Source organism: Volvox carteri, assembly GCF_000143455.1.
Source record: "Volvox carteri f. nagariensis unplaced genomic scaffold VOLCAscaffold_8, whole genome shotgun sequence".
Lineage (NCBI taxonomy): Eukaryota > Viridiplantae > Chlorophyta > Chlorophyceae > Chlamydomonadales > Volvocaceae > Volvox > Volvox carteri.
This window is the reverse complement of record NW_003307551.1, coordinates 494,462-510,526: the sequence shown is the minus strand read 5'-3', so window position 1 is coordinate 510,526 and position 16,065 is coordinate 494,462. Positions and strand designations below refer to the sequence as shown.

The 16,065-nt window shown below is 56.0% G+C and overlaps 1 protein-coding gene across 1 annotated transcript; it reads left to right on the top strand.

The window, feature by feature from the left end:
- Positions 1-273: 273 nt before the first annotated feature.
- On the top strand, positions 274-5,932 carry VOLCADRAFT_88172 (uncharacterized protein; the record flags this gene model as incomplete). The annotated part of the gene is made up of 12 exons (XM_002947957.1): positions 274-310; positions 579-681; positions 713-781; positions 905-936; positions 1,210-1,338; positions 1,797-1,961; positions 2,884-2,934; positions 4,238-4,366; positions 4,759-4,923; positions 4,986-5,052; positions 5,260-5,336; positions 5,793-5,932. 12 exons carry the CDS (start codon positions 274-276, stop codon positions 5,930-5,932), a joined length of 1,164 nt encoding a protein of 387 aa, XP_002948003.1.
- Between the last annotated feature and the right edge of the window lie 10,133 nt (positions 5,933-16,065).

Here is a 16,065-nt window from a genome sequence, read left to right as displayed (position 1 = left end):
GCTATTAGATATGCATGCGTTTGAACCGGTATGCACATGTGCGCACACCACTACTGTTATGACTGCTACTACTACTTCTGCTATTCCTGCTTACTGATTATGATACGGAAGTCCCCGCCTTTATTTGCGCGACTGACTGTGCGTGTGGCAACAAAAGAACATGCATCCGTTTTGGTCTGCATGCTCAGATTCGTACGTATCATAGTTGCTTGCTAGACCTCTGCTGCTGCTAGGAGCTACCCACTACCCGCTACTGTTGCGCTGCTAGTAGCGATGGCTCGGCTAGTTTCTCTGCTACCCTGTGCTGCAGGTAAGCAGCTTGCTACCGCAAATCCACCTACACCGCCCTGCCACTCAGTTAACACACGTGCTACACCACTGCTGCTGCACTTACGGCATCCAAAGGCTCTTGCCGATATGCAGGGGTTTCGGGTTTTGTGCTTAAATGGCCCCGGAAACCTCACTGGACCATACCTGCCCTGCCTCCCGCCTTCCCCCTCCCCTTCCGTACTATTGCGGCGGCCTGCCACGCCCTCGCTCACTTCTTCTTCCTGTCGCCAACTCGCTCCTTGTCCAAGGCAAGCAGAGGAGCAGGCAACTGCCGTACCGCGATGATGTGGAAGCTAAAATGTCTGCTGCTGATAATCTCAGCACTTTTCATCTCTCAAACCTCAGCCCAAGGTACGTAACGACCCACCGTTCCCGATATCAGTCGGTTCCTATCGGTTGGCTACTTGTTCGTGGTAATCACGCAGCAGCAGCTAGGTGCCACGATTAGATGGTGCGTAGTTGAGTAATGAAACTTCTTCTTGCCGCTGGGTAGTACAGCAACCATTTTCACGGACGCGCTGACTCCATATGTCCGCATTGGTCCGCTGCTGCGCTTCTGTAATAACGCCACCAGGCCCGCCACCTCAAAGCACGAATGTTTGGCAGGTGTACACCAATCCACATTACATTGGGTGCAGGCATCGCATGGCTCATACACATAGCCACCTCGCTACATACCGGGTGCAAGATGGATTGCTCAGCGGCGCTGTCGTCCACGCGGCAGGATACATGACAATAACAAAAATAACAAAACACTTTTTATTAATAGTGATAAAAATAATAGTATAATGGCGCCGGACCGATGCTGGATCCCAATTGATCCGTTTGACGAGAAGTCTGTCTGTCCCTCACGTGATTGCTTTGCGTTGCAATCCATAGCGGAGGGATATTACATCGGCTGCTACAACGACAGGAAGAGCAACAGCAGTCGCCTGCTGCCTGTGTTCCTCGCGTACAACAAGCAATTTGTGACGCCGTTGAGGTGTGCGAGCCTCGCACGTGCTGCAGGTGCGTGGGCTAACACACTCTCCCTCCCGCCCTTGCCGCCTGGCGAGTCCTGCATGTGTCCCCGACCGAATGTAGATCTTTAGGCGACCCCTCTGTATCTCCAACCCTGCTGCGGCTTGATACGCCGGATAGCTAGACAAACGGTACCCGCGGGTACTCGCGAGAGTGAGATGCCAAGGGGATTTTACTGCAGTGCTGCCAGAGTGCCCTAAGTTTTTCAGGTTGTGCTCTTCCACGTACTAAACATTCAACTCCCAGGCGCTGTGCTGGACTCCGAATCCAACTAGCTGTGCATTAAGCCTTGCCGTTTGACAAGTGCGCTGCACAAGGGCAGTGCAGCCGTAGTGCGCTGCGACATAGCTCGTGTATCAGTAAGATAAAACACGTGGGGAAACCTCCTCTCGTTAACCTCCAATCTGGACGGTGCATGGTATTCTTGGTGCTCAATACATGCGCAGGCCTTAAGCTGTACGGTGTGCAGTTCAGGGGCCAGTGCTATGGTGGGAACGACCTGGCGCTGGCTACGTCTCTCGGCGAGAGCGCTGCCTGCACCATGAACTGCACAGGCGATAACTCCAAAATCTGCGGAGGTACCTGGTCAAACAGTTTGTACTCGCTCGTCGGTGAGTCATCAGCGAAAGTGCAAAGCTGGGGGATTTTCCATGTTCCGATTAAGAGTCAAAGTGTGGAAGTAGTTCTCTGAGGGGACATGCACCCGATAGCCCTTATACAATCCTACTTCACAAATGAACAGCCTGTCTCTAGTTCCACATCTACCTGGCTGTGCATTGGAACGATTCCGTCGCCAGCAATTCACCAAAGTAGGTCGAGCATATGCCGAACCACCAGGACGGCTAGGTGCGTGGCATATCTTCGAGATACGCTAGCTGGCTCCACTCGAGCCCGCGCCCGTTTGAGCAGGAGCTCACGTCTAGGGCTCTCACCCAGGAACTGTGAGCACTTCTGCTCACTTCAGGCAGAGTCACTACACTGCTAAACCGAGTCTGTGTATTCCGTCGCCAACCTGCCACCTGCCACCTTCTGCAGAGCTTCCACCTCCACCTTCTCCGCCATCGCCACCCCCCTCCCCAAGCCCGCCGCCGCCGCCCCCTCCACCACCACCCCCACCACCTCCTTCGCCGCCACCTTCACCACCACCAAGCCTGCCCCCCCCGCCAGGTATGGTATGTTGAGGGATTAAATTACAGCGAGATAGAGGATGTAGGTATAAACCTGCAATATCATTATTAAACAGCTGCTACCCAGCAAAACAGTGATGGATGGCTGAGTCTAGGAACACTTGACTGCTCCTGGTGAACTTGTACAGCAGGAGACAATCCATGTGGGTCGGCTGTGATCAGCCTGCTACTGGTCTGCCGCATGTCAATAACGAGCCAACCCGCACGTGGCAAATGACTGGTTCGGCAGAACAGTGATAATGCAGCAGGCAGAAACTGGCCCCATTACTTTGCCCAACCATTTTTACCGACGCGCTGACTCCATATGTCCGCACCGGCCCGCTGCTGCTCTTCTGTAATAACGCAGCAAACCCGCCACCACCAGGCCCGCCGCCTCCAAACCCAATTCCAATTCCAGGTACGTTGGGTGCAGGCATTGCTGATTACATACATACATACACAAGGGTTTGGCACTACTGGTAAGGCGCGACCATTGCCCCCGGGAGATCCCGGGATCGATACTCGTTAGGGTTAAAAGTCCTTCCGATGGTGGAAGACATTACGCCCCTAGTTGATGGACGGTGGTGACCTGGGACAAAGTTAATCTGCGAGCTGACCAGGGACGGAGATGGGCCGCTGTCGACCCGGCAGATTCCGTTGGATGCTGGTGGTGGGAGCGGAACCTGAGCGATCCACTGAGAAGTTGACTTGAGTGACTGGATGAGGGTGCCCCGAAATACCGGGGAAGGCAGGGTTTCGCAGGGTAGCTGCCACGGGCGAAGATACACCCCCCTGTTTCACACATCATACATACAGCCATGCGAGCCACCTAATGGCAGCGAGATGGATTGCTCGGTTTGCACTGTTTCACGGATCTAGTAGAGCTAGCTAGTGACAACACTGACTGGATGTGCAGCCGCAGCCAGCCGCGCTCGGGGTATTATGCACGGAACCGGATAGACGACGACAATTATGGCGATCGAACCACAGGGGGAGGTGGCAATTTCATTTACCCCACGCTTCCAAACAGGCAATCATATTCCGCGAAACCTTTTTTATAATTTTATTTTGTGCTGTACGGCATAAGTTGTGGGCTCCCAAAGTTGGTTGTACAGTGGGTTCGGAGCCTCAGCTAATGTTTTCAGGGATCCTCGGAATTTCTTAACTACCCGCCGGAAGGCAGTTATGAAATCACAGTTGTAGTTCGTTGAAAAACGTCACAGATTACGGTTACTAAATACCCGTTTAGTGGGGTTTCTGGATAACATCTGGAGCATGTGGCTCAGATGGTGTGCGAAGGCTTGTTTAGACAAGTCATGGCAACATCGGTCAGAGAGAAGAGGGATCATTCTCGAGGGTTTTGTGGTGCTTGGGATGTGGATTAGGAAGGAGGTACGAGGAGACGGTTTTTTGTGAGCGATGTGCACCACAAAGAGGCAATCCCTGGGTTTCGTTGACATCTTCAGTTGTTTCGTGGATTGAAATATATAAGGATCATTATATGCTCTTTCGCTGATGTGATTTGACAAACTTTATGTACGACGTGCAGTACTGGACAGCAGCAGGGTGGGTAGGTGGGAGGGTCCCTACGTTGATTATGTTGCGCGGGGTACGATGATAAAGAGCCTCACCTTGCTGTTCTCCATGTCCCTGCTGCTCTATGAACCCCGGTCACTCCGTCTGTCTCTCGCGTTCCCCCATTGCTCGCGTCGTCTGCATAGCGGAGGGAATTCCCCTGGGCTGCTACAACGACAGGAAGAGCAACAGCAGTCGCCTGCTGCCTGTGTTCCTGGCGTACAACAAGCAATATGTGACGCCGTCGACATGTGCGAACCTGGCACGTGCTGCAGGTGCGTGGGCTCACGCATACACCGATCAATCTGCGACACCGACATTCGCCTCTCCCTCCCGCCCTTGCCGCCTAGCGAGTCCTGCATGTGTCCCCTCTGTATCTCCAACCCTGCTGCGGCTCGTTACGCCAGATAGCTAGACAACGAGAGTGAGATGCCAAGGGAATCGGATTACTACTCGTTACACAGCTGCTATTCCAACTAGCTGTACATCAGTCGGTAGCTTTTGTATGAGTCAAGACACGTGAGATGCGGAAAGAATTGAAGCAATGCCGCTGTAGCATGTGCAGCAGTATATATGGTATTAATATGCGAGGGAGAAATGTTCTCTCGTCTACCTCGTTATGCACGTATGGTGAATATTTGCTGCGCACGTTTCGTACAATGCGCAGGCCTGAAGCTGTACGGTGTGCAGTTCCGGGGCCAGTGCTATGGTGGGAACGACCTGGCGCTGGCTACGTCTCTTGGCACGAGCACTGGTTGCACCATGAACTGCACAGGCGATAACTCCAAAACCTGCGGAGGTTCCTGGTCAAACAGCTTGTACTCGCTCATCGGTGAGTCATCAGCGAATGCAAAGCTCGAGGACTCAATTCACCCACAAACAGCCCGCCCCTAGTACCGCATCTGATTGTGCACGTTCGTTACAAGTGCCACGCGCAGCTGCTAATTAGCAGCTCGCCTAGGTGCGTTCGCCTTACAAGGCGAGCGCACCTTGGTGTGTGTGTGTGTATCTTTTTGAGCTGCACCTTTTGTATGCAGCATTCACGCAATGATCATGCATCGGTTTTCTTGCCTGCACCAGTGAATACGCAGCAGGGTGAATTGCACCTGCATGCACCTCCTAATTGGCATCACTGCTGTTGGTGCCCCTGTGCGGCTGCCCGCTGCAGACCCTGCTCTCCTTCGTCGCCTCCACCGCTGATCCAGCCTCCCAAGAGCCTAGGCACCGCACGAGGCCATTTGGCAGGTCGGTGTGTGTGTCGATATCGCACAAAATGCTGTGAAGCAGTATGTATCATCACACCAAAGGCTATGATATCCCAGGTAGCAGGTAGCAGTTGGTGCAGCTGTCATGCAGGTATTTGTGTGTGAATAAGGTGACCCTGCAACCAACCCAAATAGTGAGAGGCACAGAATTGCGATGCTAGGTTGCGTGTGTACATTGGCCATGCATCAATCAGCTCCTACGTAATCCTTGCGTTCGTTCCTATAAAGGTGATGCCTGGGTTATCTTCCGCGAAGGGTAGTTGGTCCAGATCGACGTCAGCTCAAGCCAGCCAGCCGCCAACCCTGCTGCCACACAGCTAATCATCACCGCCTAGCCCGCCATGCGCACACCCACTCATGCGTGCTCCAGCCGGCAGGTCTGATAAATGCATGGCCTTCAATTTCCCTTCCATCCCCCTGCTGTTCCGGTGTGCAGGTAGCTTGGGGCATTCGTCTCACTCCGCTTGGGCAGTGCTCAATCCGCGAAACTGGACGAGCCGACGCCTGATTGCCATCATACATGTACCAGCAGCTTCTTGCCGGGAAGATGGGTTTTATCTCAAGCGATGTATGTAATATACTAATTATGGAATGAGGCGGACAGCAGGCATTATTGTGCTTGGTATTGCATTGATGTCTTAATAGCTTGTACAAAGCTTTTGATCCCGGAAAGCGCATGTACCAGAGCGCTTGTTCATGCATGAGTGCTATATATGGTGGCCCGCTAGCTTGGCTTGTTAGGTTTGTCGCAATGAATGTCGCGTTTTTAATGCGCCAGTCATATATTTGTATAGCATCGTATTGTAGTTTATTCATATACTATGTCCATCCCTAGTCTAGCTTCTGGCTTCTAAGCTCTTCGGCCTCTGGCTCGTTCTGTTGCACCTCTCTGGGTAACACAACCGAGGCCTAACAGACGCACACACACATACATACGTACATATTAAACTATTGAAGTTGCTGCGAGGCATCTTGTTGTTTATTGTGTGCAAGCATCTTGCTTGTCCCCTGTTGAGATGCTTGTCGTCGGTCGTACATCTAAGAGCGAGGGTGTTTACACCCGCGATCCGATCGGATGGAGAACTGTCGAAATTTTGGAAATATAATATCACATTAAACAACTTCTAATCCCTGCAGTGTTTCAAGGATTCGGAATAAGTCACCGATTACGTCCCAAACTCAGAAATGAAGCATAAATAAATAGACGTTAGGATATGAGTACTTCGCAACTTGCTGCCTGCTCGTGATGAAGGGCAACAATTGGAACTGTCAATTGCTGCTGGGTTCCCTAATAAAACCCCACACACAAGCTTGCTGACCGTGCTTGGAATGGTAGAGACGGGAAGCGGGGAGACCAGCTGCCAAGGGCCCTTACACTGCAGTAGAACACAGCCCCAGCCAACCACGGCCGCGCGACTGCGGCCCACTGGCAACCACACCACCATTGCGCGGCCCACCAACACACCCCTACGGGGAAACACGCGCGCGACAGAACGACACACAACGCGAACCCAAAGAACGCCCAACGGCCACCTGGACAAACTCATGCACTACGACCAAACTTCCGGAACCCTAGAAGGGCCCGGACTGAGCTCTCCAGCGACAAGCAGCACCCCTCCGGAGCTCCCAAGGCCGCATGTCTAAGCTAAAAGACCCAACCGCAACGAAAACCCTCCCCAACCCTCCCGCTCTCGGCCCGCCGATTGTCCAGCCGCCCCTCAGCGGGCATCCGCCACCAGCCCGCCGCTGGCCGAGCCCGACGCGGAGGTGTCTGCGATTGACCAGCGAAGAAGGGAAAGGGGGTGGCGAGGGGGATAACAATCGCAACGCCGTGGGGGAAGGTGGGCGGGAAACTGTCAGCTACGAGCTGAAGCTCTACTGAGTGAAAGGCAGAATGCTTGTAACGAAGGAGCTGAAGCGTGATATACTCGCCACTCAAATACGGTTGTACGACAGTCGCACAGAACCAGACTTAGAGACTCCGATTGCTTCATTCAGTCGCACCTAAGTCAAAAATTAATTCGCCATGTGGATTCCCGGTTGCTTTCCGTCTGACGGCTACACGTCTGGCTGGGCATCTAGACGTGTATGCTTCCAACTGCTCATCAAGAACTCCGATAGAAGAAGCAATGGCCTATTCATTAGCCATTCCACTCGTTCATCTGCCTCACGTAGCCCTTGCGAAGCCTTTTCCCATACGTCGTGCCCCAGAAAACTCAGAAACCGGAGGACTAGTGGCCCCCATCCGCCCCCTTCCGGGTTGGGGAGAGCCTCTATGATCTCCTGTCGCACAACTTGGTGTGCCACAGACCCGCGCTGTAAACGGACACGGTTTCAAAACCTTACAAGATTAATCTGCTTAAAAACGTGGCAGTGTAGAGGTAGCCGTGACAATTCAGCGAACAGGAGGCGGTGCGCTGGTCTGGCAGCTCCCGCAATTTGCCGCATGAACGATACCTGGAGCTGCAACGCTCCATCCTTCAGAAATGTCTCGAAGGGCCCCTCCGCAAGGTTACTCGGATCACTCCGCCTCCTGAGCCTATCCATGTTGATGCGAAGGGTTGCCGTGTCGCCCTGTGGCCTGCTTGGGTAACTTGTCAGGCTGTCGTGAGTAACAGCTGTGGCCGGTCTGAGGTCGCATGTTAGACTGAGTAACAGCTTTGGACCAACAGCTTTGGACCTGTCTCGGGAGGCCCGTCATAATGGCTATTAGGTTCTAGCGTACTGATAGCTCTCGTCCTTTGGGATAGGCTTTCCAAGCCTTTATAAGTCTCTGTTGTTTATCGGGGAAGTCCTCAGATTCACACGTTTACGCCTAGGCAAAGGGGCTTTCGGTGGTAGGTCGCGGATCTCCCGAATACGTGTAACGGCTAATGTCTCCTTAGTCGTGTCTGCTAGGTCCCTGTGAGATAGCGTCTCACCAACAGGTTATGAGCCCCGGGTAACGGTTCCCGGCGGGTAATATCTGTAGTTGCTTTTAGCTTGAGCAGGGAGGCTCGCTAGGCAACCGACATGGGAAAAGGGTGTAAGACCGTCCTCTTAGCGGACGGGTCTAACTACTCACAGTGGCTAGGAGACTTCAGTGATTTCCTTGCTACATCCAAGCTGCGGAGCTATATGACCAACCCGTCGCCACCGGGACGCAATGCGCAAGACGCTCTGGAGGAAGATGCCCAGGCGCTTGGCTACCTGCGTCTATCCTGCGAACTGCCAGTAAAGCAGTTGCTCAGGAACTGTCAGACGACCCTCGCCGCCATGCAGCTCTTACAGCTGCAGTTCCGTTCTGCCTCTCAGGCCCGGCTAAGCCTGCTGGAGCCGCAGAAGCAACTGCGCATGGGCGACGACGAGACGACCGCTGACTTCATTCAGCGGGCGGAGCAGCTCCGCAGCGACATTATCTCGGCGGGCGGCCAGTGGGACGAGGCTGCTATGCGTCATGCAATTCTCCACGGTCTGCCTCCACAGTACGCTATTACTGTCGAGTTCGCGATGTATTTGCCCAACTTGACTACCCCGCAGCTCGTGTTTATGCTGCGGGAGAAGGAGAACAACCTGAAGGCTCAAGCAATCAAGTCCGGCCTGGTTGGAGCTGTTGGCCCTGGTCGCACCGCCCGTGGAGTCCGCGGTGCTGCCGGCGCCTCGGGCGCCGCGGGGGCCATCGACACCTGCCGCTACTGTGGACAGCCTGGGCACTACGTCCGTGAGTGCCCCGTTAAACTGGCGGACGTGTCCGTAGGCCTCTACCGCAGCAATGCGTTTGAACAGCCATGCAGTACTGGCGCCGGCAGCAGTGGCAGCGGCAACCGCCATCGTGATGGCGGCGGCGGAGGCACCAGCGGCGGCAATAACAGCGGGGGCGACAGGACGCGAGAACGCGGCCGTTTTAGACGCGGCAACGGCCGCCGCAGCGGCAGCGACACTGCTGGCGGAAGCAGTGGCGGCGGCGGCGGCGGTGTAAGCTCACGCCAGAACCGTGCCACGGTGCTGGTCGTCGGTGGCAGTGGCAACAGTTCAGCAGTAGTCCTAGACTCTGGTTCACCTTACCACCTTACAGTTGACCGCTCACTGTTGCACAGTTACGTTCCTGCCGGCTCGCCCAAGCAAATTAAGTGGGGGAACAACCAGCTAGCCGACGTCATGGGAACAGGGCAGCTACTCCTACGGACACGCGATGGAGAAACCGTCTTGCTACGCAACGTGCTCCATGTCCCCAGCTCGGGACTGACGCTCATGTCTGTCGACCTTCTCGTGACGCGCGGCTGCTCAGTCACGTTCGGCACGGACAAGGCGGGCCGCCGGTTCTCGCGCGTAGGCCTGCCGCACGGCGGTTCGTCTATCACCGCGTGGAGCGAGCGTGGGCATTACGTCATGGACGTGGACCTGCTGGCGCCGACCAAACGCGCCGTCAGTGCGCTCGGCGCTGCGGAAGACAGAGCCGGCGGAGGTACCAGCGCTAGCAGATTTGCCGCCGGCGCCAGCAGCAGTGACGCCGGCGGGGACCAGCCGGCGGGGACCAGCCGAATGGTGCCGGCAGCAGTGACACCGGCGGAGACCAGTCGAACGGCGCCAGCAACGGCCAAGGGCAGCTGGGCGCCCTTGAGTGCTCAGCCGCCGAACTCGCAGCAGCACAGCGCCTGCACCGCCAGTTCGGCCACCTTGGTTACCGGGCGTTGGAGCAGCTTATCACCAAGCAGCTGGTACATGGACCACGGGTCACTCCCGCGGCGCTGCATCAGGCAGCAGAGGGTGTCTGCGAAGCCTGTGTCACAGCGAAGACTACAGCTACAGCTCACGTCAGCCGCGGTAACCGGCCTCAGCATGTCCTGGAGGTCGTACACTCTGACCTGTGCGGGCCCATGCCGACCACGGGCCGAGGAGGGGCTCGCTACTTGCTAACGCTGCTGGACGGTGCCTCCGGTCTGTCTGCCGTTCGCACACTGGTTAGCAAGAACCAAGTGGGCGAAGCGCTGCAGGACATGGTGACGCAGCTGGAGGCTCGCAACCCGAATGGTGCACGGGTCCGCACCCTTCATAGTGATAACGGTGGCGAGTTTGTCGCCGAGCAGCTGGCACAGTGGCTATGCCAGCGTGGCACTGCGCATACCCACTCGGCGCCGTACACTCCGGAGCAGAACGGTGCAGCGGAGCGGCTCAATCGCACGCTCCTCGACCGTGTGTGGGCTATGCTGTACGATGCCGCGCTCCCCGACAGCTTTTGGTCGGAAGCTGTGCTATACGCCAACCTCCTGCGCAATGTTTCCCCCTCTCAGGGCCGGGAGGCTACGCCGTGGGCAACTTATCATGGCGTCACCCCCGACGTCAGTCACCTGCACACCTTCGGCTGCCTGGCATACGTCCGCGTCCCAACCAGCCAGCAGGTTAAGCTCGGTCCCCGCGCAGAGGCGGGAACCTACCTAGGACCAGAGCGCGGCACGGCCGCCCACCGCGTCCTCGTCGACGGTAAGGTGACTGTTAGCAGCGACGTCACCTTCGACGACGACCTCCGCGGCCTGGCGTCTCAACGGGCGGGCACCTCCTACGGCGCTGGCCCCGCCCGTCCTGGCAGCGGCGACCCCGTCGGCGGCTCTACACAGCCCGCCACACCGCCGCCTCCAGTGGTTGCATCGCCCCCAGTGAACCCAGCACCCCCCCCCCGCCCCAACACACGCAGCCAACGGCAACCTCTTCACCCGCCGCTGGCCACGGTCTGCCCAGCCAACAACAGCAGCGGCGGCGGCGGAGATTTGGGCAGTCCACCGCTGCTTAACAAAGCGTCGGGAAGCACAAATTATGCTGAGGCAGGCGACGGCAATGCGGGCGGCGGAGGCAACAGCGCGGTGCAGGAGCCGCGCAGTTATGAGGAAGCGGTGGCGAGTCCGCAAGCGGACAAGTGGAGAACTTCGATGGATGACGAGATTCTGTCGCAGCTCTCCAACAAGACCTGGGAGTTGGGCACGCCGCCACCCGGTGCACGCATCCTGGACTGCCGCTGGGTCTACAAAATCAAACAGGAGCCAGGCGGTGAGGTACGCTACAAGTCGCGTTTAGTGGTGAAAGGCTTTGAACAGCGAGCGGGCATAGACTATGGAGAGCTGTTTGCGCCCACTACGCGTGCAGCCTCCCTGCGGGCACTTCTAGCTGTGGCAGCAGCCAGAGGTATGACGGTCCATCAGATGGACGTCAAGACGGCCTTCTTGAACGGTGACCTGGCAGAGGAGCTGTGGATGCGACAGCCCCCAGGTTACAGCAACGGCGACCCGTCACAGGCGTGCCGGCTGTTAAAGTCTGTTTACGGCCTCAAGCAAGCCCCACGTTGCTGGTACGAGAAGCTGGCAGCGGAGCTGGGCAAGCTAGGCTATGAACCGTCTGCGTCCGACCCCGCGCTATTCGTCAAGCGGGGGTCCGATGGCTCAATCGATGTGCTCGTGCACGTTGATGACATGCTGGTGGCGGCGGACAACCCGCAGTTGGTTGCGGCCGCCAAGGCGGCCATAGCTGGTTGCTTCGCTGTACGAGACCTTGGAGAGGCGCGCTACTACCTCGGCATGGAGATCGTCCAGGACCGCCGCAACCGCAGCATCATGCTCACGCAGCAGTGTTACGTGGAGCAGCTGCTTCAGCGCCACAGCCTGGAGAACGCCAAGCCACGTGCCACCCCGCTACCCCAGGGTACACGGGTTCTGCCAGCCAGTGACACCCAGCCGATATTGACGGACAGCAGTGGCTACCGCGCGCTGGTGGGAGAACTAAACTACCTCGCTACCAGCACACGCCCAGACATCGCACACGCTCTGAGCATGCTGGCGCGGCACATGTCCGCCCCCACCAAAGCGCACATGGGGCTCGCTCTGGGTGTGCTGCGTTACGTCTCTGGCACTCGGGCGCTTGGTCTACGTTACTGTGGCGACGCCAGCAATTTCTGTGGGTACAGCGATGCAGACTGGGCCGGCGACCCAACCACCCGCCGGTCCACCACTGGCTACGCTTTCTTGCTCGGTGGCGCGGCGGTCAGCTGGAGCAGTCAGTTGCAGCGCACCGTAGCTGCCTCCTCCGTGGAAGCCGAATACCAGGCCGCAGCAGCAGCCGTGCGCGAGGCGTTGTGGCTGCGCAAGCTGGCGAGCGATCTGGACCTTTCCCCGGGTGCTGTCAACGTCCAGCTGGATTCGCAAGGCGCGCTCAGCCTCGGCAACAACCCCATCACGTCGGTGCGCTCCAAGCACATCGACGTGCACCATCACATCGTGCGCGAGAGGGTCGCGCGTGGTGAGGTGAAGCTCAGCTATTGCACCACCGACGACATGGTGGCTGACATCCTAACCAAGGCACTGGGCGAGGTCAAGTTCGTGCGCTGCCGCACAGCGCTGGGCGTCACTTAGATCGCCAGAGGAGGAGTGCTGAGGGCTTTGAGGAATTGTTTTGAGCTAGGCTTTAGGGGGGTGCTGAGGGTGCGTGAGCAGGCGCCCGAATGGGCAGGTCAATGCCCGAAGGGGCGCCGTAGGCAGTGCGTATGGTGCTGTACGGCACTGTTTTCCCTGTTTGTGTTTGAACAGCAGCACCAGACCGCATAGCCATCAGGCTGAAGGCTGGCAAGCTGCGTTTGTGTTTGTTGAGTGGTGAGCAGTCGGCCTGGACCGCGGACTTGGTGGCCGAGCTAGCTCGTCGGTGCTAACAATTTGTAGTAAGGCCCCTAGTGCGACACGAGGGGGCGTGTTGATGCGAAGGGTTGCCGTGTCGCCCTGTGGCCTGCTTGGGTAACTTGTCAGGCTGTCGTGAGTAACAGCTGTGGCCGGTCTGAGGTCGCATGTTAGACTGAGTAACAGCTTTGGACCAACAGCTTTGGACCTGTCTCGGGAGGCCCGTCATAATGGCTATTAGGTTCTAGCGTACTGATAGCTCTCGTCCTTTGGGATAGGCTTTCCAAGCCTTTATAAGTCTCTGTTGTTTATCGGTAACAGTACCTCAGATTCACACGTTTACGCCTAGGCAAAGGGGCTTTCGGTGGTAGGTCGCGGATCTCCCGAATACGTGTAACGGCTAATGTCTCCTTAGTCGTGTCTGCTAGGTCCCTGTGAGATAGCGTCTCACCAACATCCAAGACTTCTGCGAACATAAACGGGCCCCACAGTTGACAACCGTACAATAGCATCATGAATGTGAGTCTTGGAGACGCAATGGCCAATCCTATGGTCCAAAAGCAGCGCACGTTTATGCAGTCCACAGTAGGGGCGTTTCCCTCTACCACGAGTTGTCGCAGAGGCCGCTCCAGTTCTATTGGGCCAATCTTGTACTGAGGTTTTGGAACTCCATCGTTAAGAGGCCGGGAACGCTGTGCCATCAGGGGTTTGTCACCGACCTGGACTTGGGATTGGAGGGTGTTACTGAGTGCTGGACTAGCAAGGTCATAGCTTTCCTTACCAGCTTAGGAGCGAAACCCCCCTAGCATGCGTGGTAATGACCTCATAGCGCATTACGCCACCCTTAACTTTTTTCCAATACGGAGCATACAGTTTGCTAAGCGGCTTGATGCACGGTGTAAGTGTCCGGATACCCTGGGTGGCCGCTGCGCTTTCCCCAGTAGCGGTACCGATATCAGAACTGGATGGGAGCACCCCCGCCTAGGGGTGCGTGTCTCAAGTGGCTGGCGCACACAATAGCCCAGCGCTTGCACCAACCACACATGCGTTTCCGGTTGGGCTGTTGGGAGTTAGAGGTTAACCGACCAAACGGCCGTGAGCGCGTGCACCGCGTGTACCTGCAGGCTTTGTGACTGTGGAGCGGTTGAAGACGAATTGCATGTTTTCGCGGAATGCCCTGCTTACACGAACATACGGGCTAAGTGCGAGTGTGGCATCGTTTTTCAAGGGCGCAGCATGCGCACCATGGTGACCGAGCCGCTGGCCCTGGCGTTGGCCAGGCACCTCTTAGAAGTCTGGGAGGTCAGGCACGTTGCGCAAAGGCGCTTCACGCTGAAGCGGACGAGGGAGGGTGATAATGGGCCCCCGCGTACCCGCATTAATAGCAATGTGCCGTCCATGTGCCCCCGGATTTTACAGACACCCCCGCACGTGTGTGAGGTACTTGTAACTTATAACGTTGCATGTGGCTGTGGCTGTCTCTTCGTTCGTACCGCCTGAGCAACTGCATGCAGCTTGCCTTACTGCCTACCCACCAATCAGGATTTAAGGTTTCTTTACCTGTGCTTGTGCATCTTGCCTTTTGATATCTGGCATTGGCGTCCATGCGTGAAGAAATTAGCTCAATGCATGTGCGTACCGCAACAAACACTAATTGGATCAAGATGCCTTTCTTCTTAGAGGCGCTTGGTGGGAGACAACAGTCTGTTGTTCAGTAATCGGGTACTGCGGGTCCGTACCACAGTACCCGGAGCCGAAATTCGGCTTAAGGCCCCGGCTGCGGATCCCTAATGACGTAAACTTGACCAAAAGACGTGTATTGCGGCCCGTAGGACACCGCGCTGAATTTGAACTCTGGACTTCAACAGCATGCGGCCGGCTGTGCGAGTGTCGATAGCTCGGCGAGCAACATTAACTTCCTGGCGCAAGCCCAGAAGAACTTCTTGTCATTTGCTGATGTGGTGCTACCATGGCTGCTTCCACTGCTGGGTGAACCCCGCCGTGCCATGTGCAGCGCGCACAAGCACGGCGACGAACAGAGGCGCAAGGCGTGACCTTGTAAAACAATCGGACTGAAATGTGTACGGAACGAGCAGCGCTTCTAATGCTGGCTTTTTTTGGCGCCGGAAGCCGCTCCAGAATTTATATTCAGGATAAATGACCTCGATGATTGGGTCCGCTTAAATAGCCAAGCTAGCGATCAACAACATCACACGCCGTAAACCTGCAGCTGAGTCCTAGCTCCGCTAGCTCCGATGTCACGACAAGGTCAAATACGAGGTCAAATACGAAAGTTCGTCAACTAACTGTGAAACATTATAGTTAGGTTTACTGACCGAAATTATGCCATCAGGCAACCGTAGAAACCGATTTGCCGACCCCTGCTATCTACTCTTACTCTGTAATTCTGGTTTCCGTTGGCCAATCGGTTGGCCATCTTTTTACCAAACGCAGCATATGCTTGTGTCTTGACATAACCTTTCGCATAGTGCTTGTATTGTACAGACTATGCGGATGTTACACGCTACTATATCATCGGACATACGGAAAGAGAAACACATTCTTCTGGGTCACTGCAGACCTTGTGATTATGCATAGAGAAACAAATTTCTTATTCGAGCCTGGCAGAATCGAAAGAACATGTGAGAGCAGCAGCCCAAACGTCCTGGATGCCCAAGATGCGAAAGCACAAGAACTCCCCAGAGATGACGAGCCCTAAAGGTATGCGAGTATTCCGAGAATTAATTTCTGGATTTGAATCCAAACACGTACAGGAGACGCCACGCTTGCGCTTTGGATCACTAGGCCATTGGCACATTGCACTGTGCGAAGGGGAGAGAGAAACTTCCAAGACATAGGGGAAAACCTTGAGCATGCATTTGGGAGATTTGTTGGCAGGAAGTATGGCTGAAGGCGAGGCGACGCCAAAACCCTGAGGTCGCGAGGCCAAGGCCAGACATCGTGGCCTGTAACGCCATGCGAATAATTCAAATAATGTACTTGTCACGTACGTTTTATCTGCATGCTATCTGGATTATATAGAAGCTCCCGTAAGGATACTATAGTCATAATTGC